The 27993-nt window shown below is 39.4% G+C and overlaps 1 protein-coding gene across 1 annotated transcript; it reads right to left on the bottom strand.

Annotated features, from left to right (window-relative positions):
- Positions 1–4: 4 nt before the first annotated feature.
- SLC26A4 (solute carrier family 26 member 4) lies at positions 5–25964 on the bottom strand. The gene is made up of 20 exons (XM_051805125.1): positions 25721–25964; positions 25220–25359; positions 22925–23035; positions 21108–21298; positions 20475–20639; positions 17775–17927; positions 17586–17668; positions 16482–16629; positions 14054–14167; positions 13192–13269; positions 12901–12996; positions 11339–11445; positions 9909–9978; positions 9496–9588; positions 9298–9393; positions 7364–7594; positions 5850–5904; positions 5388–5533; positions 4131–4214; positions 5–3624 (listed from the first exon to the last, which is right to left on the bottom strand). The coding sequence occupies exons 1-20, from the start codon at positions 25873–25875 to the stop codon at positions 3601–3603; spliced, it is 2340 nt and encodes a 779-aa protein (XP_051661085.1). The 5' UTR covers positions 25876–25964; the 3' UTR covers positions 5–3600.
- Positions 25965–27993: the final 2029 nt, after the last annotated feature.

The raw sequence follows: 27993 nt of genomic DNA, 5'->3' as shown, positions 1-27993 counted from the left end.
TAGTTGGGAATAGGAGGCGCGACCCTGTGGGTTCGTGGAGAAGGGTGAAATTATGAGAGGGGTCTCTCAGTGCAGGATCCACGGCGGCCCCCCCTGCCCCAGTTTGTGGCGCACACTGGAGAGGTCTGACACCGCATGGTCAGCCTTGAGTTTTAACATGGGAACGGCAGATTCCTGACAATCGGGCTGTAGAAATGATGGAACGGTGAACTTCCAGAGTACTCAAAAGCTTCACAGCAATGGAGCTCAGTAGCTCAGGAGAGGGCTTAACGTGATTTCCATAAACTTGGCGTTTTGTAATTCCTATGTAACTCGGTGGGATTCTGTCTATATTTGTAGAGTGCCTCCGTAGCACTGAAGAAAGAAATATAAATAGAACTGAATCGTAGGTTATGAGTAGAAAATTACCTCAAGCAGTCCTTCCACAACCCTAAAGCAGGGATAACTCCACGCACTTCTATTTGGTGATTGTCTCACTAGAAACCTCCTGGACTGGGATCTTGTGTCCCTGCAGACAATGTCGCTCATTATCTTTACAGCCTTAACATTTAAAAGCTGCCATTTAAGTCTTAACATTTCTTGTCTTACTCCCACGAGGCAAACAGAACAGGTTTTCCCTTTTGTCTTTGTTCCTCAAAACTCAGACCTAAGTGAGGTGTGACACTGATCCTTTAATTATATCCTTTATCTCCTCATAATAAGAATTAATAAGAAGACTTAACCCAAAACCAAACAAGAAACCCCCAAACATGCAGATGCAAGGAGCGTGTTTACAGTGTGCACAACTTTATTTTCTAGTTAATGGATACAATTACTTTTTCAAATGCAGCTTTTTAAAAGGGTAAAGAAACTTAAAAATACATCTCCAGATTTAATACCTGACATGCAAAGACAGAACAGTAATACTCAAAATGCATACAAAAATACCACTTCTTCATCCAACTGGAAAAAGATAAGCACACCTAGTTGTATTATGGATGTTTGAATTAGTACAAAACTGTAGAGAATTTCAGCTTTGTTGCAAAATCCATTATTTTGGTATCCTCCATTTTGATGGTTACATAGAAAATTAAGCACATACTCCCTGACCCACTGAAAGAGGGATTTGAATGCATTTGGCATATTACCCTCTTACCCTTCTATGCCACTGTAGGCTTTGTGTGAAATGCTGTTTTTCAGAAAAAGCTGAATATTTTGTGCCAGTTAAATTAAGAACAGATACAGCCATGCCTGGAAGAACTATGCAGGCCAAAGACAAGTGCATTTCATCATACTTTATCACAATCACAGCTGAAATGTTGTATTTGGAAAGGAACTGGAAGACTGTTGAATATTTAATTGCTTTTTAAATACCTGTACGGTCAGGAAATAGAGAAAGTTCAAAAAATAATGTAAGCCCACATGTCTGTCAAGTAAGAATCTATACTTAAACTTCACAGTGCATATGTTCCCTTGATAAAAAAAACCAAAACACTGCTACAATTTTTTTTACCATCTTTTCCATAGTATGTGTCCTGCATGACAATTAACTGAAAGCTCATTTACCAGTCCCAGGTAGAAAATTTTGCTTTTTACATAAAATGTAATGTGTTTTAGAAAGGCAATACAGCTTCTAAGAAACATGTCACTGGCCTTGTCCTTCTGTTACTGGCCTTGTGCACTGGCAACAGCTCCCTGTAGTCAAGTTTAGAGAAGCTGGGGCCATGGTCTAAAAGGAACTTCAGGTCAGTAAGGCGGGCAGAAGTGCCACCTAGCTGGCAAATGGGAGAGGAGGAGGACAGGTAGCATTAAAAGCATGAATTATCAAATCACAGCCTGGGCAAAAGCATTAGTGTAAATAGAAATTATTAGTACCATCTGAAGAGGTGCTGATTGGTCTGATTTGCCTCATTCTTAGATGGTGGAGATGCCCATCTGACATACAATGGCCTATGTCCATTATGAATACAATCCTGCGTTTTGCTGGCTTGGACATCACCTAAGTTCAAGCCTGTATTGCATGTGAAATGAGAAACTTCACTGACTGTTGTGAAGGCTGAATTTTTTGCCTTAATTAAGAGAATAAAGATGTCAGTCTGGTGCTGGTACCTACTATGTAAGATACTGCCCTACTGACATAAGTTTATAGGATTTTTTCCCCACTGATTTTGATGGAGTTCTTTCAGGTCCTTAGGACAGAATAATTTATTTAGTGCTTAGCTTTACACCTGAGATCTTCCACTAACATTAACCTGCAGCAGAAATATTTGTGCAGTGTGATGTACGAAAATTTCTCTGATGTAATCAAATAAAGAGACTTAAATATGTGAAGATACTGAAGCTAATTAGCCCACACTGTTAAACTTAGACATTTTATAGCAGGGCATTTCTTACACTGTTGTTTTTATCGGTTTCCTCACCATGAAGGGTTTTCTTCTCTTTAAAAAAATTAACGTAGTGCTAAAAAAATTTAAGGTAGCAGTCTGTTTTACATCAAAATACATTTCTTCTTCATGAAAATTAGGAACATTGATTTCCTGCATATCTACTTTGTATAGTCCAAAAGTAAGAATTAAAGTTTTGCAGGTCAAATCCTTTATCTTTTGTAAATGATTGCACTTGTGCGTTATGGACTTTCAAATGTAAAAGAACAGCAGCAGTTTGATGTAAAATATTAAAAGAAAAAATCTGCTATATAAAAAATATAACTATTCATTAAACAAAAAAATACTCCTATATTCAATTTAAAAAACCCATAAACCTCTATATTAGGTCACATTCTGACATTCTTGCTTGCACTCAGTAGCAGCTTGTTCTACAGATTCCATTAAGCACATGGGCACCAAGGTTCTCCTTAATTTATGTCACGATCTGCCTCTTGATGAGGTTATGTAACCTAGCCAAAATAATCGTGTTGTACTTCATTTTAGGAATGATCATAAGTAGTAGTGCATGATTTGCCACAATGGGATTAATACATAACTAATGAGCCCATATCCAAGCGTCTTTTGAAACTTATCCTATTTAAAATTTTTTAGTAGTTCAGTGCTGTTTTCTCTTCATGTGACTGTTTCACCTATCACCTGTTTCAGTGATCTAAGAACCTGCAGCAATTTAAGGAATTGCTTGGAAAAAATGATCGTGACACAGCACATATTCTCATACTAATGTTCTATAATTCCAAGCCTTGGCCAGCTAGAACTCCTGCCCTTTCTCTAGGCATTGTACAAATACTGAACAAAAGGCTTGCCATCCAAAGATTTTGGTCTCTTCAACTCTCCTGGGCAGACCACGAAGGAGTGTTTCATCCTGTACACAATGATAAAAGTGTAGTGCATCTTCTGCTTGACTAGTCCCAAAACTCAGTAAATCTTTTGTAATAATCTTCTGATTTTCTTTTTTATTAAAATGTATCATATGGGAAAGTGCTTGCTGTCCAGAATATTTCCAGGACAATGTTAGCTAAAATTTGGAGACTTATAGAGATCTGTATCATTCAGAAAAACAATCAGGGTTTTCTTCCAGTGCAAAGATTGGTTTCATTGCAGAAAATGTCTATATAGTACTGGTGCGTAAATATTGCTGTGAGTTCACAGGCAGGACAGTACCAGCAGTCCATCTTCATGAAGCAAGTCTGCGCATAGCCTAGAGAAATGGTTTTTAAAAGGTGGAGAGAAACAGGCTGTGGTTAGTTCTGAGTATACACCACCTGGGAAAATAACACGTTTGTGTACGTGTTAACTAAAAACTCAGTGAAAGTACAGAGAAAATAACTTCTGAAAAAAAAGCAGATTGTGCAAGAAGGTGTCTGCTGTGTTTAAAGGAGGAATGAAAGGGGGATGTTGAGCATATTTTTGGACTCTGGTGTCTCAAGCCTTACCAAGTCTTCTTTTAGGCACCTTATGTGTGTTTAGATCTATTTATAAGCCTGTGTAAGGCAAAAGTAGCCCTAAAGTGGCAGAGATGAGATGCTTATGCAGATATAATCTACTACCATCTCAAGAAAAACTTCACTTCCTCCACTCAGCACTGACATCCAGGTATCCAGAGAGGATATTTATGGAGAAGATAACAGTTAAGGGCCATACTCCCACAGCATGACTCAAAGCTACAGACAGAGGGACAGACACATTCAGTTCTAAAATACGTACCTCTTCCTGAACATCAAGTTCATCACCAGGCCGGCTTGTTTCTGTGAACTCTATGGGTTCTTTAGACTCCTGCATGAGTGCAATCTTGGAAAGAAATTGAGAAACATGATGAGTTACATGTTGTCCATGTCACTGAAATTGATTTTTTACTCTGAAGTACCTTAAGATAACTTCCACAACTTACAAGAACTGTTGTTTGCTATTCCTTGATGAAGATGTTGATTTAGTTCAGCTGAGAGGAACTTAAAAATTGCACAGCTTTTGGTCTTGTCTCTGCTCACATGTCTAGTTATAGCTTTGTAAAAATAATAAAAACAGGATCTATCTCTAAACTGCTGTGTAGACTGTATACACTGCATTCACAAAATGTTGATCTCTACTATAAAATAGTAGTATGCAAAAATTATAAAAAATAAAGTCCTGTCCTAGTTATTTATCAGTAATATTAACTGTGATTGCTATTTATTCATAATACTGTAATAGTGATTGCAAGGGAAAGAATTGTGGTGAAAAAAGAGGAGGACATTATAAGACCATTTTGCTAACATGGGCCCACATCTTTACGTGCTACAGAGTTTTCTGGTTATGTAAAAAACTACAGAATGCAACCAGGAAATGCACAGAAAAGGGCAGTAGGAATGAACACAAGCTTGGAATAGCTTCTGTAGACATCCACACAAGTAGAATCAGATTGTAGCTTTGATCAGAGGTCTATGAAATATGAATAGTATTGGGAAAGGGAATTCATTGCAGCTAACAATCCAGAAGACCAGCAGGCTTAAACCAAACAAGAAATATTTGTCATATAACACATTAAAAAGGAGAGAACCCATCTCCACAGGACAGTGTCAAGCTAAAATGTGTGAAGAGGTTCCAAAAGGAGTATGATAGACGCACTGAAGAAAACTCCATCTGTGACAATTAAATATAATGTTACAAATGCAACCCTCCAGCTGAGAAAGTTCTTAAGCTGCCAGTTGTCAGAAACTAGAAAGTGTGTCTTAGGATGAAATGTTCTCCATATGTCCTGCTTCTCATGTTCTTTTCATAAACAAGCTCCTGGAGTAGACAGACCTTTCCTTTGATCTAGAAAGATATTCATGTACTACAGAAACTGCCCAATTTACTACACACTCACTTCTTTTTTTGTTCTACAGTTCTATGTCTAGTTTTCAAATGTGCCATGCTGTAATGGAAATTGCAGGAATGAGTGCTAGATGATAGAAGGAAGGGAAGTGTACTACAAGATATCCTTACCTTCTCAAATATGGGATCTTTGTTGTCACTGTATGTCATTTGATTCCTTATGTAGAGCACAGCATCATGGACAGTCAAAAAGAACATGTCTTTTCTGACAGTGTCATCAAAGAAGGCACTCCGTTCCAGCTGAGATATAAGGTTGTCTGAATAAAAGAAAGTTGTAATAGGTTTATACAATCTGAAGTAATTTCAAAAATAAATATCAAAATGGTTGCAACAATCAGATATCAAACATACAGCCAAATGAATCCATCAATCATAGCTTTGGCCTGACTTTTACTTTCCATATTTCCTTTAAACCCCACCATTCTTTGTGTCCCACAAGAGTCCAAAATGTTTATCAGCATGATAATTCACATATTTATTAGCACAAGTGCTCCCACAGACACATCTAGTGATTCCTTCTCATCTTCACTTTATTCTTTGCATGAGTGATAGTAGGAATATTTGGATATTTACCTTGATATGAAGCAAAGTATACTCTCACATCAATTCTCTCAAACTCTTTGATTATCTAAAAAAAAAAAAATTACAACAAGTACATAAATAAATAAAGTCTGTAAGGAGAAATACATATATGTGTATGTGTCTATATAAGTAATGTGTAGGCACACACACTTCATTTTTTTCTGAGTGTCTTCATTCTGAATTGTATGTTCTGTTTCTTCATTGTAAATATGGTACTGCTGTACTTTGCTATACTTAAAGATCCAGTTGTTAAGTGCCTGGTTGCTGAAGTGGCCTATCTTTGACTATGTAAGTGGAACTATTCATGTTACACACATAAATGTTGCTGCCAATGAAGGTCCTCATTCTATTCTCATAATATGAATAATCATCTCTCGAAACAAGAGCATGTGGGCCTGAGCAAGCTTTTTTCCCCCCATGTATGTGTGAAACAATACCATCATTCGCTGGCACATGAAGGTTTTTTTACACAGATTCTTCCCTCATGCCATGCACCAGATGGAACTGTTCTTGGATGAAGAAGCTACATAGGGAAAGAGTCATATCCAAGCACCCCATATCTCTTTTGTCTCAGGAGCCAGAAATTAATTGAAACTATGCAGAAGGCTAAAGCAAAGCACACACCACTCCTGTATTTCACTGAGTTAAAAGGTGGGAGACTGGAATCTACCCCTGTCTCCCTGGTGTCAGGTAAGTCTCTTAGAATAGTGTTTTCAGAGGTGATTACCAATTCCATTCCTTTCTGTTAATTGATAAACTAGAGTCCTGGTAAAAATCTGATTTATATATAGGCTAAGCAGTCCCAACTGCAAAATTAAGTTAGTGAAAGCAGCAATCTGAACATACAAAATATCCTAAAATACTAAAGTCTGAACAATCTGGTCCTACAGACTTGTAACTCGGTGCCAAAAAATAAGGGAAATACTTGACCTTAATCTCTGCACCTCATTTCCCTCTCCCTAAACCAGGAATATTATCTCCTTATTATGTAGTGTGATGTTTGAAGATGAGTATAATGAATGTTGATGAAGCCCTTGATACTAGCCACAGAAAATACAAAGAAATTAATCATTCTTCCCTCCCTCATAATTTATTAATGAATAAATAAATCAGTGGATAAATACTGAACAGGGATGGTAAGATGAAATTTTTACTACCTCTGTATTAAGTGAGCATCATCCTGTGCCCAGATTAAAGTAGGAGGCATGTGAAAAGAAAATATATAACCAAAATATTTCATAACATATGCATGTAAGGGGACCACATTTTGCAGTTAAAATTTTTGACTACTTGACTATGCAACCTTCATATTGTTTTTTAATGCATTTTTTTGCCACCTAAAATACACACACCCCAACATTTTACCTTTTGCTGTATAAATTTTGAAGGTATTTTTCAACAGCAGACTTTTAAAAACTCAGAAATTAGCTTCAGCTAACAGCCCTTGATTTACATAATACTGACTAGTTTCATTTTCATGAAACATCAGAAAAAAATGCCCTTACCGTTTTTATTGATCTCACAGCTACAATATCCAAGAAGGTTACTGCTCCAAAATCAAGAATGAGACTGTGAATGGGCACCTTGGGGATGTTTACTTTGACTGGCAGTTCTGAATTCCAGTCCACCTGGATCTCTACTTCTTTGGTGGGAACTTGAAGATCTTGGTTGTCTTCAGGATCCTCATCAGTCTCAAAAGCTTCATTATTAATACCAGGTTCACTGATGATGCCATTCTAATGTGCAGATAATATACATGGAATATAGAATTTAATCATGGAGAAAGTTTTGGAGTTACAAAAATACTTCCCTCTGATACCTTCTGTTTCAAGAACGAACAGGACAGATACTTGTGACCAGTACCCCCTGCTCCCAATCTTGGTAATGTGGTTAGCATAACTAATGCCATTTTATAAGTCAGGAAGCCATTCTCTATGGCTGAGCAGGTCATGTATTTGTTCCCTTTTCCCTTACTCTCAGGCCTTGAAGTCCTGTGAATGAAGCAGACAACTCAAACAGATTTCTTCTTCCCCTCCCTACTGGCCTTAAGATTCCTGGGCACCAGACTCATTACTCCCTTCCTTACCAGCCTTGAAGGTCCCAGACACCTGGTTGTTCTTGATGACCCCATCACAGAACAGAGAAGTGTAACAGTGCACAGAGCACTGTTTATGACAAGTCCTAAGTGGGAAATTAGGACCAAAACTGCTGCTGGAGAGTGAGACCTGTGACACCCCCCCAGTGGTCAGGGACGCCTCCACTGTTTTCTGTTTTCTCTGAGTATTGGTGACTCATCTTCTTGTATGTAATTTTACAGTCTAGATTATGATTGTTACATTGATGCATCAGACCATCTGACCTGATCTGCAGAGAAACCCTAAGTTAGGGTCTAGGTGATTAGAGACTGTAAGTTAAGTTGTATTATAAATTCTATATTACGCTACTTATAAATTGTACTACATTAATTCTGTTTGTAGAAATCCTGTGCCATTCCAATCTTAAGTTCTGTGCTATACTAGTCACAAAATTCTGTTAAGAAAAATAAAGCTATAATTGTAACTATAATTTGGTGTCATCACCATTCTGCAAGGATCCCTAAAAGAACCTGTCTGTCTCCTGTTGCATGACGTACAATAATTTAAAGAAAAACAAGGTAGAGCACATAATTACTTCCTTTCCTTTTATTTCTTTATTGAAAGAGCATCTTCCTGCAAACAGGCCATTATCTGGAAAAATAAGTACCTCAGAGTGATTCCCTCCCTCAATAGCTTCATTTCTAGGAGATATTTAAGACCAGTATTTTCAGCTTTGAATTAGATTTACTATATACAATTCTGTGGTAAAATTACCAGGTCAAAAGCTGAAATATCACATAAACTGAGCATTTAACGGCATCACAAATTGAAATATATACAGGAAATACTGCATCCTTCACTGAGAACAGAAAACAGATTTCTAAATTCCAGTTCTGGAGATTTACTGTATTGCCCACAGCTGTCCACTTCTGTAAGCATTTAATTATTGAAATGCACAATCCATACTCAGAGAAACATATGCCACTTTCTCTAAAGAGGATGTAGAAGGCTAAGTCTACCAGCCAACTGATACAGCTCACATGGACACATTCAAGAGCCAGCACTTTCACTGCACAGAGACAATCTGAGGTGGTGAGGGGTAGAGGTAAGATCAGGGTATCTCTTGCTTCCATTCCTGCTAACACTATGACTGTCACAGCTGCCTGAATCTGTGGGGTCTTTGGCAGCAGGCACACTGCTCTGCCAAGTCTCCTGCAGGTCATAGACTTCCTACTATAATAATAAGTCACACTTTTCATCTTTATTTTAAAGATTAGTACAGAGAAATTAATAATTAAGGCTAAAGTAATAAGCTGCAACAGTAATCCTTTGAGAAAGAATCAAAAGAAAAAAAAAAGGTTTACCTTAGTAGCTTTTAATTTTCCCTTCTTGATTAGCTTTTGTATTTTCCTCAGTGCTTTGAGTCTCTTATTATATACCTTGACTGCATCAAATCCCACCTACAGAAAAAGAACCAAAATTATTTAACTTAACATAGATATAATTCTGAGGAAATCTCAGGGTTAGTTAAGAGGCTTCCAAACCCATCACATATCACTTACCGTGGATTTGAGGCTGCTTTTCAGTCCATCAATGTTAGCATAAAAAATTGGACTTGCAAACTTGAGAATCTTCACACCTTCTGGTTCTATAACCTGTTGACAAAGAATATAAGGTTTAGCAGCAACAACTATATTTTGACTAATAAGAAGCAGTTTAACTGTTTCAACAGTTCAACTACATATCTAATTCACCAAAATTGCATATATTTGCGGATAATTTAGCGGATTCAGTTTTCAGAAGCTTCCTGCCCCAGCATTGATATGGACCAACCATCTGGATCAAGATGAATTTAATGCTTAAACTTGTTATCTTCAAGGACTCCAGTTCCAAATTCAAGTCCACAGTATGCAAAGCACAACTTTTTCTTACACTGATTTATGGACTGAAGGGAAACAACTCAGCAATGACTTACATTTTTGTAGTCCTTGACCTTCTTGTAGATGTCTGTGCCAGGAATGTTTCCAAAGCCTCCCCATGAAGGACTAACAGAAACAAAAAGAAAAGATAGTGAAGATAAACATCATACACGGGCACTCACAGAATTGAAGGGATTCTGCATACAGACTGTCTTAGACTCTCACAGTTTGCTTTCTAATGCCAAACTAACAGACTCATTGCAAAAGTGTTGGATCTATTTTGTGTTACTGTAGTGAATGGGCCTTTTAAAGACAAGGTACTTTAGTCTCCCCCTACTTCCTGCACCATTTTGATTTAGAGCTGAGTTGATAACTTGTTCAGTTTGTTTCCAGAACCAGAAAAATATTTCAAAAGCAGATTAATTTAGTTTGGATTAAAAAAAGAAAAAACAACCCAAACAATTTTTTTACTCTGAAAAAAATTGATCATTTTTTTCAATTCATATCAACTGAAACAATACATTTACATTCTTTTCAGGTTATGTAAATCTTTTTGTCCAACCTTTTTAATTTTTATTTCAGTCAATATTAAAACCAAATTATTTTGCAGTCTCCAGTATAAATTTAACAGCTGAAGTAAATTCATTTGAAGCTTGTAAAGCTTCATCTCCCTTTTATATTTTGATTACATACATCTGAATTGAATTTGGGAATGTTTTTTTGAGGCTCTTCAAATTCCATTTTTTATAATCTACTACTGTGTAACAACTTCTGCAAGGCTTTACTTTTATGCATTTGCTGACAGTGCAACTATCCTTTGGTAATGCTAGTAACCATATTCTGTGGACTTCCGGCTGAAGGTAAGGAGTTATGTCATATTTTCAGATAAAAGATCAGTGAAAAGTAACAAGATGATCAAATAAGGTACTTCAAATCTACCTTTTCTCACCATTCTACTACTATATATTCTTTAAGCAGCAACAAATGAGCCATAAGCACAAAACTTTTTTTTACTCTCATGCTTTTTCTTGTTCTTCCTTTACAGGCATACGACCTTGCATAAGCACTAAGTGAAAAAGTTATTGGCATCTGCAACATACTGTAATACTATTACCTGCTAAGAGTTACTATAGTGACCAGTTAATTACAGAAGCCATACATCTGTTTATATTTTATCTGGAATGTTCCTATCCCTTTCCAGAACTCAGCTATGTGGCTATATAGATAACATATGGCTAAGTACCACCAGAGTGGCCAACATGATATGAAATAAATACTGATAAAATAATGCAGCTTCTCTTTTATCAGTTTAATTAAATAATAGCACACAAGGAGTGGTTTTTTCTAAAAAAATAGATGTTTTTAATTTCAACATTTTTGTAAACCCAAGCTGATTTTCTGCCACAAATCATCTTGCTTTTCAGCATATTGTATTCCTTTTTCATAATATAACACTAAGAATTACTTCTGATCTTGTGTTACTTACAACTGAACTCTCAGTACAACTGTCAGCAATCCAAACAAAAGGCCAGCAAGTAATCCCAAATCAAGTCCCAGAACGATGGATGCTATACAAGTAAAAACCCAGATCATCTGGAAAGGAAATAACAAATGTGAAGTCTCTTAATTATAACATATGACTCCTGGTCACACTAAAGAATCACTAGACCAGACATCATGAGTAGCAGAAGAATTTAATTTTGGAGATGATTGCAGTACAACTGGCAATTAGCTGACTTCATACAGAAGTCTTCCTTCAAGATGCTTCTATCCATCACTATCTTATTAGGCATGGTTAGCTTTTTAGGAAATAAGGGGTTTCTTTAACATAACAACATTTTTCAAGGATCCAGTTACTTTGGTGAAATTAAAGGAGATGCAGTTAACCATTGCATTTACTTCTTTCTAATGGTGGCAATATTTGTTAATCTTTCTTTAGAAATTGGGAAGAATTTATTTTACCAGGATGTAAAATACTGTAAGATGCCCCACCTGCAGACATATAGGGAGGGGACTACTCAGTGATATCTAAGAATCAGAACTGTTGCAAAGAGAGGTGTTTCATATTAACAGGTTGATGGCACTCTCTAAAGCCTCCACTGAATATTCAGGCAGAACAGTTGAAGTGCACTCCTGAGTTCCTTCCTACGTCACTGCCCAGGCAGAACACGCAGTAGACTCAGTCTTTCAAAAAGCTGAGTGCTCACACTTCTCACTGAAGTCAGTGGGATCTTTTGCCTATAAACCAGTAAATGATTGACTAAAATACCTCAGATCTGTCCAAGGCAGGTACTGCCCAATGACACTAACTTAAGATCTAACCACAGTAAGGACTGCATGGAGAAAATGTCTTCCATGCAATCTTTTCCTGCCCTAACAGCCACAGTGAAGGTCTATTCCATGGAAAACACAGTGGGAGATGTGAGCAAGTACCCTGAGATATGGTTATAGTGGTTCAGAAGAAAAGTCTGTTCATACATCCCTTAGCATGCCAAATGAATCCACATTCTAGCTTGGATTAGTCTTGCTACAAGAAAAAAACATATTTTCTGAGGGCTACCTGAGATTATGCAAGCAAACAGGATGCTAATGTGGTAACAATATATGTACATGAATTAAGGAAAGGTCAGCTTTTTTGACTCACTTAAACTGTGATAAAAAAATAAAAACAGAATGGTAAAGGTGGCAACTGGTCATCTTTGTTCTGCTTTTCAAGCCATATCAACACAAGATTGCTGTGTCATCACTGCACATGAATACCCTGATTGGCACTCTTACTTGGGGTATAGAGAATAAAGAAGATAGCAGAATACTATGTAAAACTCTAAAATGGGGAATTTTTAACTGACTTCATGGCACTTGCATTTCAAGGATGCACATAAAAGTTTTCTGATGTTAACTCTACAAAATCCTGTTTATGTGGTAGTTAGAGGAAACTTGATGGCATTAAAAAGCTAAAAAAAAAACCCAAAACCCCCACAAAACCAAACCAAGCAAACCAGAACCAGAAAAATCCTCTTGGAGAAAAGAAAAAATTAGGCCACTTACAGCATCCACTTTATTCTGTCTCCACAGACGCGGAACATCAAACACTTGCATGAACATCCCTTTCAAGTTAGCTATGACTACAGCTGCCAACACAGACTGTGAAGAAATATGATGAAAAAGCAGTATTCAGAATCAAAGGTGCATATTAAGATAGTGCTCAACATTACACACTATAAACCACAGCTTTGTCTGTAACCAGTCACCATAGTTTATAGAGGGATATTAATCTTGTCCATCATGGTTGAGCATTTGCATCTGATGTGGCTGTGCTGCAGAGGAAGAGTACAGTACCTTTTGTAAGGGCTCCAGCAATTTCCCCAGGGCAACAATAGAAATCAAAACAATCCCAGCTGAGATTATACCAGCAACCTGCAAAGAATAGTGTTTACAGGAAATGAATTTATTAAGACTCTACTGTATCTTTCTAGGATTACAAAGACAAAGGTACAAGTAGTTGCACATTCATTTATTTAGGAACAAGGAGACCCTCCAAAATGTCATTGTGTTTAGGCATATGTGGGCAATCATTATACACACTTCAGCTAACACAGAAGGAATTCAATCAAGCAGGTAGTCTAAACAACTACATGCAAGGTAGTAGCTCTCGGAGAGGTTACGTTACACAGATAGATGAATGGAGCAATCTGCGTGTCAGCTGGAAAAGGAGTTGCTGGATAACCTGTAGTTCTCCAATGTTAAAAAATGCAAAACTGTAGTATTGTTAAACAAAATAGTTTACTCAACATGAGAAAGATGGCACATGGGCTGATGGTGAATGGCAAATGGCAGCGCTGCACAGGCCAGCACATGGGAGCTTCAATATAGCATAGCCAGCTGAGAGAGATTTCCTCCCTCATTCTGAATTCCTACTGTGACAAACTCAGTCCTTTAATTGGGAATGAAATTCTGGGGAAACTAGAGTTGAAGGATTTCTGACCTCTAAGGTAACTCATGTAAAACTTGATGGCCCTCTTCTGGCAGAGCTACAAAAATGATTCACTACCAGAGCATGAGCTGCGAGCTAAGATACCTGTGCCTTTCCATTTGCCAGCAACACAGTCATTTTAGGACTATTTTCACCCCTCTGTGAAATCTGTGCACTATCCAAAATTAAATTTACCTGTGCACAGTACTAGTAAGAAGAGGTCATTACCTGAGTCTTTCCACCGGTACTTTCTTGGACTGCGGTCCGTGAAAGAGCAGTAGTTGCAACAAAACAAGAAAAGGCACCTGAAAAAATGTTGCTGATCCCAAAGGCAATAAATTCCTGAAAGATAATTGGATGATGCTGTAAATACAGATGTCTGAAGATAGTTCTGCAATGGAGAATGACAATAGCTTCTGCAGTAGTTGATAAAGTAATAATATTGAGAAGAGTATGAACTAGTAATAGCTGTTAAATGTTAACACAAATTCCTTTTGTGCCAGTGCAGCTACCTCTGTTTGAAAATCAATACAAAGAAGTTGGTATACTCCCTCTGACCTGGACATATTTATCTGAGTATAAAGGTGTTTAAAGCTTATTTCCATCAATTTTCCTAACATTTCTAAGAATTACACTTGTCTAATTGCATCAAGAAATCGTAGTAGTATAAATTTAACTCCTAGGTATCATCAGCTAAACAAATTATTTTGATCAGTACCAACAGACTGAGTTTAGACAAGCCTTTAACTAATACAAAGCATTGTATTATTAGTAGAATTAATAAGGAACTTTGCAATAAAACACAATTTCACTGAAAACTTCTAGTTTGTTGAGCCAGAAGTTTTTCACTCTAAACATCTCAATGAACTCACACTGAGTCCCAAGCAGAATTCTCATATATTTGCCCCAGAGTCATAGATGCTGGTGCCTATTGATGCCCATTGTTGTGCACAAATGCCAAGGACCATGGGAGCTTTATGTCCTGGGATCTGGGCCATTCCTCTGCTGGGAAATAAGGAATTTGGGACCTGCCTGCAACCAACCCCATATAATTGACAGAAACATTGTTTTCACCAAGATGACACAGGCACAGGAGCTTTTTCCTCACTGCAAACTTCTAAAAATATAATTTAAGAATTGAATCCCTTCTTTTCTCCAAAATTAAATTTCCTGCAAGTTTTTCATTAAGCTTCATCTAAAAGAGTAGGATTTTGAAGTCATGTTCTTTAACAGAACAGACCTATATGATTCATGCCTATTCCTGTGTAACAGTTGGGATCTGTGAGAAAATGTTGGAAGTATAGTTCCTAGTGTTCTTAGGTCTTATTAATCTATGAATCTGTGAAGACAATATAAACACTGGCAGATAATAATATTGACTCATCCTTCAAAATTATTTTACTGCTTGCTTTTATGATGTTATTTTAATTTCTCCCGATCAAGTAAACTATTTGCCCATCATTCGAGGCTTCATTTAACCTTTGTTATATGTAAAATTCATAGTATTGAAAGGAAGGCAATTTGCTTTTATAGACTTATTCTTCTACTACAATATTTAACAGTATTGTTAAAGCACACCAGTGCTGGCAGAACATATTCAACAACAGAACAGCATAAACAGCACTTCCAGGATCATGTATTATTGTTTCAGATTTATTTTTGGGCAACTTTAAGACAAAGTGTTACCAGATATGAACTTTGTGGATTGTAAACTGACGACCAGAAGCATTGTTTTCTTATGTACTGCAAAACAGTGTTTCCAAAATCGAACTTTATGTAATCCATTAGTACTAAAATAAAGGACTCATTAGACAAAGTACTCAGCTTATCTATTTATGCAGTGAGTGCATCTTCTAATATGCTCAAAGGATAAAATTAAAAATTACCATAGATGCAGGACAAGGAAGCTTTCTGACATTTTTCTTCCACACCCATGGGCAAGCCACAAAACCCCCAGTGAAAACACTGAATAAGTGCAGGAATCCTGTAAGAGCTGGTGACTGCACAGCTCATGTCACATTCTAGCTATGTGTCCTTAGAAACCAATGCTTAAAGCAGTTCAGCCATTTATTGCAGACAGTTACTCAAGGACGTTCACATGCTGGTAGGCGTTAAGTTTTGTGAAGCTGCAGGACTGATCTATTAGGTTACAACTATATTTATAGTGATGTAACTGGTGTCATGCTGAGAAGTACAATAATTTATTAACTGAAAAGTTCAACTGATACAAACCCTGCATGTAGACTAAGACTAAATAAGGCTGTCCAGAGCAACTTCTTAGCTTGACATTGCCTTTCCCTGCCCCAGCAACACATCTCAAAATACGCCTTAAAAGAGGAAATGAAAAGTAGGTTGCTAAAGCTGGCCATGCCAACTTGACATCAGCAGAAAATTCCTCTGTGCTTACCCTTTCAGAGCTACTGAAGTCACTAAAGCAACACAGAAGGAAGGAATTAGATAGAGCACATCTGGCTCATCTCTGTGTGGCCATTCCAGCTAATTTTTTTTTTCAATAGTTGAAAGAATTTCTCCTGTCAGACTTCAGCACTCATCTGGAAAACACGTGTGAATGGTGTTTCTTTCATTTGGATACATGAGTCAACATGAAACAGAACTTACATTCACTATGTTTATAAATGTTTTTTGTCATACATACCTGGTTTCCATCAATAGCATAGTCATACTTGGTTGCATACACTTTTCCCACAGATACGGCAATAGCATAAGCAACAATAGCAATGGAAAAGGAGGCTGCTATCATCTGGGAAAACAGGCTGACTTTTGGAGGTTCGGGAGGCAAAAATCTAGCATTTAGAAAATATATTAGTGTTACCAATTTTTATTAAATTCTGTTCTTACTAGAATTGTCAAGGAGTTTGAGGTGGAGGCATACAGGTTGCTTATAATATGAAGTGTAATGTTTCAAGTTAATAAAAAGGTGGAAACAGGCCATTGACATACAGAACATGCTTATCTAGCTCACCATAGCCCAAATCCTGGTGCTATTAGTCAGAAACAAAGCTCCCATTGTTCTCAGCATGACTGAGATTTGGCCTTATGATAGCAAAGTGAAAAACTACATTTTTTGAAGCACTGAATAAAGAATGTATTGAATAGTATAATAGATGAATTACATAAATATGTTAATGACACTTCATACTATTGTTAACATATTTCTTCAGAAGATCTCAAAAACATTTTATCCCTGCTGTGTTTCCACAGACTTTAATTAATCAAGCCCTGAATACCAAATGGAATGTGAAGGTTACTACTGTGAAGTGCTCTGAATCTTTCAAGTAGAAGTCTCTACCAGTATAATACTCAGCATCCTTGCTCCTATGACTGTGGAAGTGACAAGATTGATTGGGATAACAGCAGTGGCATGAATATGAACCACAGTGGGATAAGTTAGGTCTACAGAAACTAAATCTATGCAGAATTTCTTTATTACAATTCCTTATTTTTTTTGACATTTTCTATAGTCACATAGTCACTTCATGAGCATGAAGCAATTAATTATCAGATGAACCTAATGAATCAGACAGACATTCCTGAGCTCGTTTTATGGAAGAAGGAAAGCTATGCACTATATTTAGGTGGCATAATTGACAGAGGCAGAAGTAAAACTCAGGAAATCTCCAGATCTCAGTTCTAAACTCAGGTTACAGCTCTCAATGTTTCTTTCATGTCTTTTCTCTTAGCACTGTCATTTTTAGCCAATTAAAATAATACCTATTTCCCAGAAAACAAAGACACTCACCCTCTTGGAATGCTCTTAACAATGCCTGCATTGTATTTTTTTTCCAAGTCGGCAGCATATGAAATGCCAGTGGCTACTATTGTCTGCAATAAAATAAAACAAGAGTTTTAAAACTTAAAAAGGTTTCTTGTCTTCCTGTAGCTAGACCCATCTATTTTATCTGTTTTCAGATAATGCCCCTTTGCTTACCACAATAACTTCTATTGGTATAGGTATTGGTATCTTGTGTTTGAACCGATCATTTAGTTCTTTAACTACCATGCAGACAAAAATGGTGAGGAGTCCAGCAATAAGATCTGCAATGTTTGTGGTACCAATTTTTTCAAATGTTTCAATAAGAGTCTGAAAAATAAAAATTACAATGTAAAACATGCCCGTGTCCACTTGAAGAATGTGAAAATACTCATGAGATGATCCAGGTCCATGAGGTTTTGGAGAAGGCCAAGTGACTTCTTTGTTCAGGCTTGGAGAAGTCTGAGGGTAATGTATTGTCAAGGTGCTACAAAATCAGTAAATTAATTTAATGGGGAATTTAACAGAAAAAGCATAACTGCAAGAATTGTCCACATAGGGGGCTTCTGCTTCCTGATTTTTAGGCAATTAATACTAAGTAAGAAGAGTTAACTCCCTACCTGTAGTTTACCTCTACCTGTATTGGAGCAAGGAGGGGAAGATCTACAGCTTCTTCACTTTGATTAATAGCACGGAGATCCTCATTTTTCTAGTCAAAAGAGAGCTACCAGATCCATGGGCAAAACTCTGGTTCACTATATGCCACAGTACATGTGGTTTGAGGATTTCATGTTTCCTATTTCCATTGCTGACATACAGAGAATGAGTATGAACACACAGGCCCTACCAGGCTGTGAAGAATCCTACACTTCAAAAAATGTCACTAAACCTCACTTTACAGTACGTTAACCCTCCCAGAAGAGTTCAGTCCCATACTGGAGCATTCTCACAACTGGGCTGCAATAGGCAGCTGCCTTCTCTATCCTTGCTATGCCCTCGTTGGGTCCTATTGTCTCTTGCAAGTAAGTGTACAGAGAAAACAAGAAGGGATGATTACAGAAAAACCACAAATACTCCTCTGTCCTCCTTCTAAGCATCAGGGTAGTTCTCATGTGCCTGCTGTCTTCAAGAAAATGTAATTATTCCATGCACAGTGAAGCAGCTGTAACAGAATGATCTAATAGAAAAGGGGTTAGAAACAGACTTCTTGCATCCAGGTTAGCTACCTCAGTACTGAGCTGTTGGTTTAAAGACAAGGGGAGGTTTGCAGCAGCAGCACCCTTCTGAAAAGGCTCTGGTTTTGAAATAAAACATCTAAGTGTTTAATCAGCTATGTTTTATAAGCTAAAGAAGCTGCCTTCCTGAAACACTGGATCAGATGCCCTCCTTTGGTTGACTGAAGCCACTTCTTGCCCGTTGTACTGTTTACCACAGATCCCATTCTTACTGACCACCTCTAGCGCTACCCCACTTCCCAGAGAAACAGTAACTTCGTAACTTTGGGCCGTGGATTCTGCTAATGTTGGATGTTTAGTGCTGCAGTTTGTTAAACACTACTTTTGAAGCAAGTCCAAAATTTGCTGAAGCCGACACAGCCAGTCACTGGTTGAGCAGGCCAGAAATCACAATTTCTCTGCTCTACATGCACCTGCAAACACACTGACTTGGCTCACTTATAAGAACACAGAAGCTTTGAACTTTAACCTAAAAAGTCAGCATTCCACTCAGGTTTGCAGGAGCTGGAAGAACCATGTAATTTCTTTTAAAAAATATGTTCTACTAAAGGTACCACCCATTCAATAAACATAAACAAGAGATGGAAAACCTGCTGGATTAACAAATCCATCACCCGCCAGGTCTGCTTTAGGGTGTATTATTTGTTGCACCTAATTTTCCTTTTTCTGAGGGAACGCGTTTTCATTAATTCTGAAAAGGCCCATAATACAATACTTTTTCCCCCCCAAATAATCCACTTGATTTTTTTTCTAAATTTTACCTTGCTGCTTGTAGTTATATTCATACTATTACTGCTGATCTAGGTGTCTGATGTATTTTTGTTAGTCTGGTTGCCAGAACTGGCATGTAAAATCTCTAAATACACTTTTTTCCCCTAGAACAGCCTCTTTTAGAACCTGCTATTCTAATATGAAGCACTATGGAAGATCTAAAATACTGTGAACCTGATTAGTTTCATGCTGAAGTCATTGACAAATTCAGTAATTTTCCTGGGAAAGGATACTATTCTGTAACGTAACACCTCTAGGAATTCAGCATTTCTGTATTGCAGGCAAGACATTTCTCCCTTTGATCATTTTCTGTAAGATCAACAAATGGGGCTGTGATAGCAACATTTAGCCTCACATTTGCTAACCAGTAGGTACCTGGCCTAAGAGTGGGAGTCCACATCCTTCTTTAGGTATTCACAAGCATGGCTACACAGTGGAATGGAGAACAATGCCCTCTACCAGAATGACCTGCTTGGGACTGGCCAGCTTTGGAAGATGATCTGACAGTGTTAAGAAATGATGAAATATCCTCCACAATAAGCCAGAAAGCAAGGGGTGGGACAAAAAGTAGTCTCCAGAAGTGAAGAACTGTTTTGCTGGATAATTACATTTAAACTTTATGTGAAAAACTGCTCTGCCCGAAAAAGGTGGCAATAAGGCTTTCTGTCTGGGGAACCCTGAAAGCAGCTACTTAGAGCCCCACAGCTATAAATGAACAGCTGCAGATCTTCATAAGAGTGAGAACTCAATGAATGCCCTGTACTTACCATATATATATATGAAGCATTCCTGTTGGAAATGGAAGCAGAAGATAAGCAATAATATAAAAAATATGTCATAAACCCAAAACAGATTAGAAGGGCATACTTACATATATTATGGAAAGGACACCATTATAATTTTTAGTTGAAACATTCAGGACTATTTTCAATTGTGACACAAGCACTTGAAAAGCAGCTGCAGTTGTGAATCCCCCAACCAGTGGATCTGCAAGGTACCTCACAATGAAACCAATCTGGAGGACTCCAAATATTACCTGGAAAAATCATGAAGAATAACAGCTTGCTGAACAACAAAAAGGTACATTTTTATTTGGGGATTTCTTATGCTTTGTCTTTTCTCTTTGTTGATACAGAGTCTTAGGACTATATTCCCCCATTTCAGCCTAGTGTAGCTTAGTGTAATCCATCCAAGGAACTAAAGAGACCTGAAGAAAGGTGTGAAAGGAAGCTCTGGGAAATGCACCATTAGCACTTAGTTCTTCTGGTCTGCAATCACAGGGCTATTCTGGTCTCTGTGCTCCCAGTCAGGCTGTCACAGACTATGCCCAGGGTAAGAATAATAATCCCCCAAAAGCTCTTCAGAGTTTGAGATAACTTTACTCCATTTTTGTGTTTTACTACAGGAAAATGTCTGACTGGCCTGGTAGGTATTTTCCTGCCATAGGTTTTCCCATTAAAATTAAAGCACTGTCAACCTTGTGTCTTCAAGTCAACTGTTTTACCTGTAAAATTCCAACCAGGAACGTGAGAGTACTAGCAATCAGCACTCTCTGTGCATCTCTGGATTCAGTGTCTATCAGTGTCCCAGTAGCATTAGTCCCTGTAGCATTAACGCTTTCTATGAGAAAATGCTCATCAGGGGCCATGCTCAATACAACAGATCCCACCATCAAACTGACTACAGGGAATGGACCTGTAATGACAAACAAAACACACTGAAGTTTAATATACATTGAAAAGAAGCTTTTATCAGACTAGGCAAGAAACTCTAAATCAAAAAAACCATGTAATATTTTAATTGGGCTACATTAGTAGTATGAGGGGGCCCAGAGCTGCAGCACTGCATACATGACACAAAGATACAATTCTTTTCTTAAATAAGTTGCATTGCTCATACAAGTACAGGTGCAGTTTCGTGCTTTGCTTGAGCCAATTTAGGGCTGTACCAAGGTCAAAAGGGGCAACGTGTTCAACATGTTCCAACCATCTCCCTTGTATCAGCACCACAACGAGACAAAGCAGATCATCAATCCAGGTGAAAGCAACATTTACTTGAGTTTTGGGTTTTGTTTGTTTGCTTGGGTTTTTGGGGTTTTTTTTCAGGGTTTTTTGTTTGGTTGGTTTGTTCAGTTGGTTTTGTCATGGTTAGTTTTCAGCTGATCCAGCGTGCCACATAGCTACATGGTCAGGGATCCCAACATGATGGTGGTGGCAGGACCACATCTTTTGGCAGCCGTGTGCTATTACATTGGCTAAAGATGACTGAAACTATACATTGGGCAAGATATAGAGGGAGTGATCATTGTGTCAGCAACACACAATCTAAAAGTAATCATATTTGTTGCAGTTATTTCTTAAAATTTTGCAGGAAAGGAAAACGTCTCAAAACGTCTTAAAGAAGGATAAGTTAATTTTACAGATACCTTAGAGAACACTTTATGAACAAGAGTATTGGGGATAGCATAAAAAAAGGAGTGCTTGATAATCTAGAAAGTAGGAATGCCACCATAAATAGACGTAACAACTTAGATCTGGATAGCAAATGTGAGCTGATGGGGTGGAAAGAGGCTAACAAAGTTAGAAAACATACAGAGGCATTTGATGCAGCAGAAAAGAAAACTGATGAAAAAGCGTAATACCATGCCAAAGCTCTGGGGGGTGGAAACAACCTATTCTTAGTAGAAACAAACGATGAAAGACTAGATTTTGTTGGAATGAAGAGAAAGGAACTTAAGCGATCAAGCTGTAACAAGAATTTTAAATGTGAGAACTGAGAGGAAACAAATTTCATATTTAAAAGTATTCAGAAAGAATCAACAAGGTTTACCCATAGCCTTGATGTGAGGACCTAGAGCGAGGCTGGAGTGCACACACAGGTTCTGGGTCTCTGCGACAGGCAAGAAGAAGATACTGTCCACAGTAATCGAAAAGGATGCAGCAAGTAAGGCATGTAGAGAAGACTAAAAGAGCTCTGTTTTAGCCATCTTGAGCTTTAGTTGATAGACAATATGTCTGTCATTCATACTGCCTACTGAGGCCTCGATCTTGTCATTTCTTGCATAGAGTGTAGCCAAAGACAAGATTTAAACTTCAGCACAAATTCAAGCAAAAAGCAGGGGCACAACTGAAGTTAGCTATTATGCACAATTGCCTGTATAGAGAGGAAATAAGCCTTAATTTCCTTAGATCCACCAATATTAATGTTCAGATAGCCAATTTGGTTCAGAAAGTAGTTATATTGTATGAAATATGAATGTCCACAGTAAGGATTAACATTTTGTAATAGATAATTCACTGTAACTTGAACACACGCAGTTACCAACTGAGATGTGCCTTGATGTTCCCAGGAAAAAGTATGTCAGGATGGGAAAAAAAGCAGAATAGAGACCATATCCAACAGGGACTGCAACCAGCAAAGCATATGCCAAACCTGAAATGATAGATCATCAAAATATCAGATTTAAAATCTCTCAGCAAACTCCTGTCTTTTCTAGAATAGACTTTCAGAAAGATTTACTGCTTTTGTCCAGATGCAATTTAGAATGTGTTTTGTCTGTAAATCAGTTACAGGCACATAGGTGAGTACCAGTGACTAAATGACCGTACATCCCACACTGGTAGTTGGATGAGTAAATATTGAAAGTTGTTCCTATATTCACACAGGTAGTACAATATACAGGCTCAGATGGGAAGTTTAAGCGGGGAACATTGTTGCAAGAGTGAAAGGTCTGCCTCTTGAGAGATAAGGGGGGGATATATGAAGTGCTCTAGTTATAGACAGAAATTTCAAGCACAGGCTCTGAATTATTGCACTACAAATATGCTTCAGTGTGTTCAGCCCTTGCGAAAATTAGGCTACTTCTTTTTCCAGCATCAGCTTATAAACCGAACTACCAAAAGTAAGTCACACAAATTTGAGAGTTTTGGTTCTTCTTCCTTTGTGCAAGCTGTCAAATCCAGCAAATAATAATAAAAAAAAGTTGCCTTCAGTGTCATATCCCACTAGTTAGCTCCCACTGCAGAGTATAGTATTCTCCTTCAAAGATGCTGCAAAAACCTGTCATAGTTCAAACAACTGAAGTCCTGGTCATACTACTGTGACTGGTGGGAGGGCTGCAAGCAACACACATAGCTGTTGGGAGTCAAGGACTTCAGGGACGTCAAGATCCCAGAAGCCTCTTTTTTGGCAAATATTTTGGCCGATTTTCCCTATAATGCATGTTTTAAAATGTCAGAACTATTATGTTTTTCAAAATTATAGCTAGGTTTAGATTTGCACTAATTTGAGTTTTTTTCCCTTTTTTCTTTTGTTTGTTTGTTTGTTTGTTTGTTTGTTTAATACATAGGTGGGATACCAAACAGTATATTTCAGAAATTGGTTTTACAAATGGATTCTATTTGGCAGAAAATCAAGCCACTGAAAAAAATAAATGAGGAGATTACAATCAGAGCATAATAACTGTTATAAGTCATATGAAAAGTCCATCTAGCTCAGTTCATTTTAAAAAGGCAGGGGAATCCTGTAAGTGTGCCACTACCTTCAGCAAAGATCTTCCAGCTCTGATACTCTCTTTGGGAATTTCTTTGGGAAAGAATCACTTGTTTTATTCCTCAGGTCACCCTCTGTCTAAAGCAGAAGTTTGTAATGCTTTTTTTCTGCCAGTCTGTGCTTTCCTAGCATGCTCCAAGGGAACAGACAAGAGGGAGTACTTGTGGCTAATTGGGAATGCGTAAACTGCTTTGTTCCTGATGTAAATCTTTGCCCCCTTCTGCCAACACTGAATTTTCATTGAGGTGAAGCGTGGGGTTGACATAGCTAGCTTTGCCTGCCTCAGTCCTCAAAAATTGTGAAAATAGTGTAAGAACTGTATTGCGACGAAAGAAATTAATGCAGTGGATGTGTCAGAGTTACAGCTAGTCTTGTTTTTGACGGATGCTGCCTCAGACTGGATGGTTCAGCCCTTTGAGTCTTCCTTAAGTAGCTTATTTTAATTAATTTCTGCTTATTTCTGCCACTTCCTTATATGTTCATCTACTGAATGCTTTACTAATAAATGCAATAAGGCAGTAAGGAAAAAATATTGCAAGCCATGTTCCATGAAAATCCATCAAGTTAAAATTTTTTTTAAATGCAAATACGCCACCACATCCTTAAGGGTTGTCTTCTGTAGATATCTGAACAACCTTACGAGGTGAATTTTAAAGAGGAGTAGGTATCAAAGTTGCATTATTTTAGGGCAATAACCAGATTTTTGTAGGCTGTTGCAGGAGAACTATAAACTTAGATAACCAAGAAAGAGAAATAAGACCACACAACCTATCTGATTCATCGCAGTGTAATTAAAATTTTAAATATCAGAATGGATACTCTTTGAGTAAAACGCTTGGAAGAAAAGTTAAATACATCTTGATAGCATCTGAAAGGAAATTTAAATCTTCTAGCCACACAGAGGAAAAGGAATAAGTTAATTATTTATTGCAAAATAATACCTAATATCTAGTATTAAATAACAAGCCCCAGATTTGTAATTCCATCTGCATAACGTCCCTGTGTTGAGCCAGCTCCCTCATAGGAAGGTCCTAGAGAGCGGGGCGCCGGCGTGCCTGGCTTTACCTTGAAGGGTGGCGACGAGGCCGGTGCTGACTCCCGAGATGATGTCGCTGATCAGCCACTCTTTCGCCCGGTAGTTGGGCAGCCACTCCAGGATGGGCAGAAAGGACTTGGCAATTTGAAAGGCCCTTTTCCTAGAACATCTGCGAGAATAACAAGTAATGAACACACCCCACGGGGCTGCAATTGGAGAGCCCCAAGAACCCCGAGACTCCCAAGCTGACAGAGAGCTGAGCTGATGCACATCAGTCATCTCTTGACAGAGACTGACACTGTCGTGTCTTCCAGACAGGGACGGGGCACGTACTGGTGCCAAAAGTGCGCTCCCTGAAGGAAGCACCCTGCCGGCAGCTTCGATATGCTGAGGAGCAGGGACGGGTCTACCGACGAGCCTGGCGTTGTTCGGGCCACTCCATCCCTCGGCGGGTGGAGTTCGTGGGCGCCGGGACCGCGCGTCCCCTGGCACCCCCGGCTCCCCTCCCGCCGCCCCGCGCCCGGACCCACCTGCAGGCCGCCTGCGCCCGCTCGCGGAGCGTGGGCGGCAGCGGCGGCCGCCGCTCGTTCTCCTCCTGGAAGCCCGGCTCGCTGTAGATGGGCCGCGCCACCACGTAGTGGCTGAGCTCTGCCGGCTGCTCGGCCGCCCGCCCGCCCGCGGCCATGGCCCCGCCTGAGCCGCCGGGCGGCGAGAGGCGCCCGCGCCGGCCCCCCCTGCTGGCCCCGCCGCCCTCAGCCCCGCAGCGCTGTCCGCGTCCTGAACCGCGGCTCCGACGGCTCTGCCCGCGCCCGCTCCCCGGCCTGGGGCAGGGCGAGCCGGCCCCGCCGCAGCCGCACTTATACGACCGGCCACGGCCCGGCGCTTTATTTACGGGCAAACAGAGAGACCCGGCTCCGGGCCGGCCCGGGCGGCGCCTCCGTCCGCCCTCCCCCTGCGGCCCCAGTGCCCCTTCGCCAGCCCCGGTCGGGCGGACTCTCCTCCCCCCCTCCCCCGGCACGTCCCGTCCCCTCGGGCGGGGGCTGCACTTCAAAGGCGGCGGCCCGCGGGCAGGACGCGGGCGGTGTCGGGGGTCACTGGGAGCGGGGCTGGTTGCACGCACACGGACCCCGCCGACAGGTGATGGTCTCTCCCCCTCCTCACCTGCTGCCCTGAGGAATCTCCTGCCCGCCGGTGGCCGGCCAGAGCGCTCGCTGTTAGGGCGAGCCTAAGGGGCTGAGATAGGACCGGCCGCGCCTCACACTGCTCAGCCGGTACCGAGCTCCCAACGCCCTGCTGCATCGCATGGGCCAAGTTTTAGGAGTCGGCTCCGTGCATAGATACAAACGCCTGATAAACAGCACCTGCTCTCCAAACCACTCCGGAGCTCACTCAGCCACCCCAGTGGGACGGAAAAGTGGTTTGAAGCCTGCGGGCTCTTTGTGTCACATCTAAAACGACAGAAGGTGGTCCGGGGCTGCAGCTTCTGGTTTGCCCAAGGGGCTGGGGCAGCGGGTAATGATCGTAAGGAATAAACTCCTTGGCAGCCCTACTGCAATTTAGGCTTGGAGATAGAATTGGGGTTGAAAAAGTCAGTCCTGCATGCTGAATACTGCTGGTTACGTTGCAGCTCTTCCATGCTACCTGTGGAAGACAACCTAGCAAAGACCTTGCAGGAGTGTCCTATTCAGCCGGGAGACCTTTTGAAATCGGAATCAGTGGCAATGTTTCAGCTAACACCAAGGAAATGTCGAGGGCACACACTGAGGGTACTGCATCAAGCAAAGTATTTCTTCAACAAACTACTCAGGCATGGATATTCTTCACAGCCTTGGTTTCAAAGCCATTTAGTATAGTCCTAACTTCAGACATGTTGAAGCCAACATGACTAAATTGTAAAGAAGCTATTTGCTGAAAGTATGCTTTGTAGTGTTAAAACAGTTAAAGTTTTCTAATTCTGCAACTGGCTTTCTCTCTGCTGCATTGTAAGGAACGTCCAGGTAAACTGCTGAACTGTTTTGATCTGAGCAGTGTTGTACCTAGCAGTGAAGCACCCAGCTTCCCAAAATGAGTGCCAGCAATGAGTGCAATAAACACAGGAAAACTACAGTCAGAAGAATCTGAATTGACAAACTCACACTCCTTGCAAATTTGTTTCCTGCAGCATGTGTCTGCCTGAACAGAATCCCAAGCTTCAGCAACTCAGGTGATGAGATGCTGTAGGAGCATCTGCAGGTGATGTACAGATGTGAACTCTGTAGGACCATGCATATTGGCAGGACAGAAGGATACAAACTTGAGGACAAGAGGGTTCAAGAAAAAAAAAAATCTCCCTCTGTGTAACACAATGCATTTACCAGAATTTGAAAAGACAATTATTTGAGGAAGAGGCTTAAGAATGCAAACCCTAGCTCAGAATGGATCCCATACACAGAGACCAATCTGTGTCAAATAAGATGCAATGTGCTTCTAAAATGGATGTTGCTGATCCCATTCAGGATGCATCCCCTTCCTCTGGAACATTAACCATTCATGCTAGAATGCTCTTCCTTTATTTTTCAACTTTAGCTTTTCTCTTTGGTTAGGTTTTTTTTGGTTTTTGTTTTCCTTTTTGATAGCTTGAAATCTGCACCAGTCTTCTGAATCCCTTTGTTTACCTTTGCTACTATTTTCTAATTAGTTCATGCTCATTTTGTACACTCATTTTGTACTTGGTATGAGATAAACAACCTAAGATAGATACACAGCCTGTTTCCAAGTCCCCTGCTTCACAATATGCTCTCTTCTCAAGACCTTACTTCTAATG

Source organism: Manacus candei, unplaced genomic scaffold, assembly GCF_025592945.1.
Source record: "Manacus candei isolate 608988 ecotype Guabito, Panama unplaced genomic scaffold, ASM2559294v1 h1tg000063l, whole genome shotgun sequence".
Lineage (NCBI taxonomy): Eukaryota > Metazoa > Chordata > Aves > Passeriformes > Pipridae > Manacus > Manacus candei.
The sequence above is the reverse complement of the archived record's forward strand: the minus strand, read 5'-3'. Positions and strand labels throughout refer to the sequence as shown.

Coding starts and splice junctions, on each gene's coding strand:
- SLC26A4 (XM_051805125.1), bottom strand. CDS start 25,875: ATGGCCGCGGGCGGGCGGGCGGCCGAGCAGCCGGCAGAGCTCAGCCAC. Junction 21,299..22,924: donor ATCAAGGCACATCTCAGTTG/GTAACTGCGTGT, acceptor TTGTCATTACAG/GTCCATTCCCTGTAGTCAGT. Junction 9,394..9,495: donor AAAGCAGCCTCAAATCCACG/GTAAGTGATATG, acceptor CTTTTTCTGTAG/GTGGGATTTGATGCAGTCAA.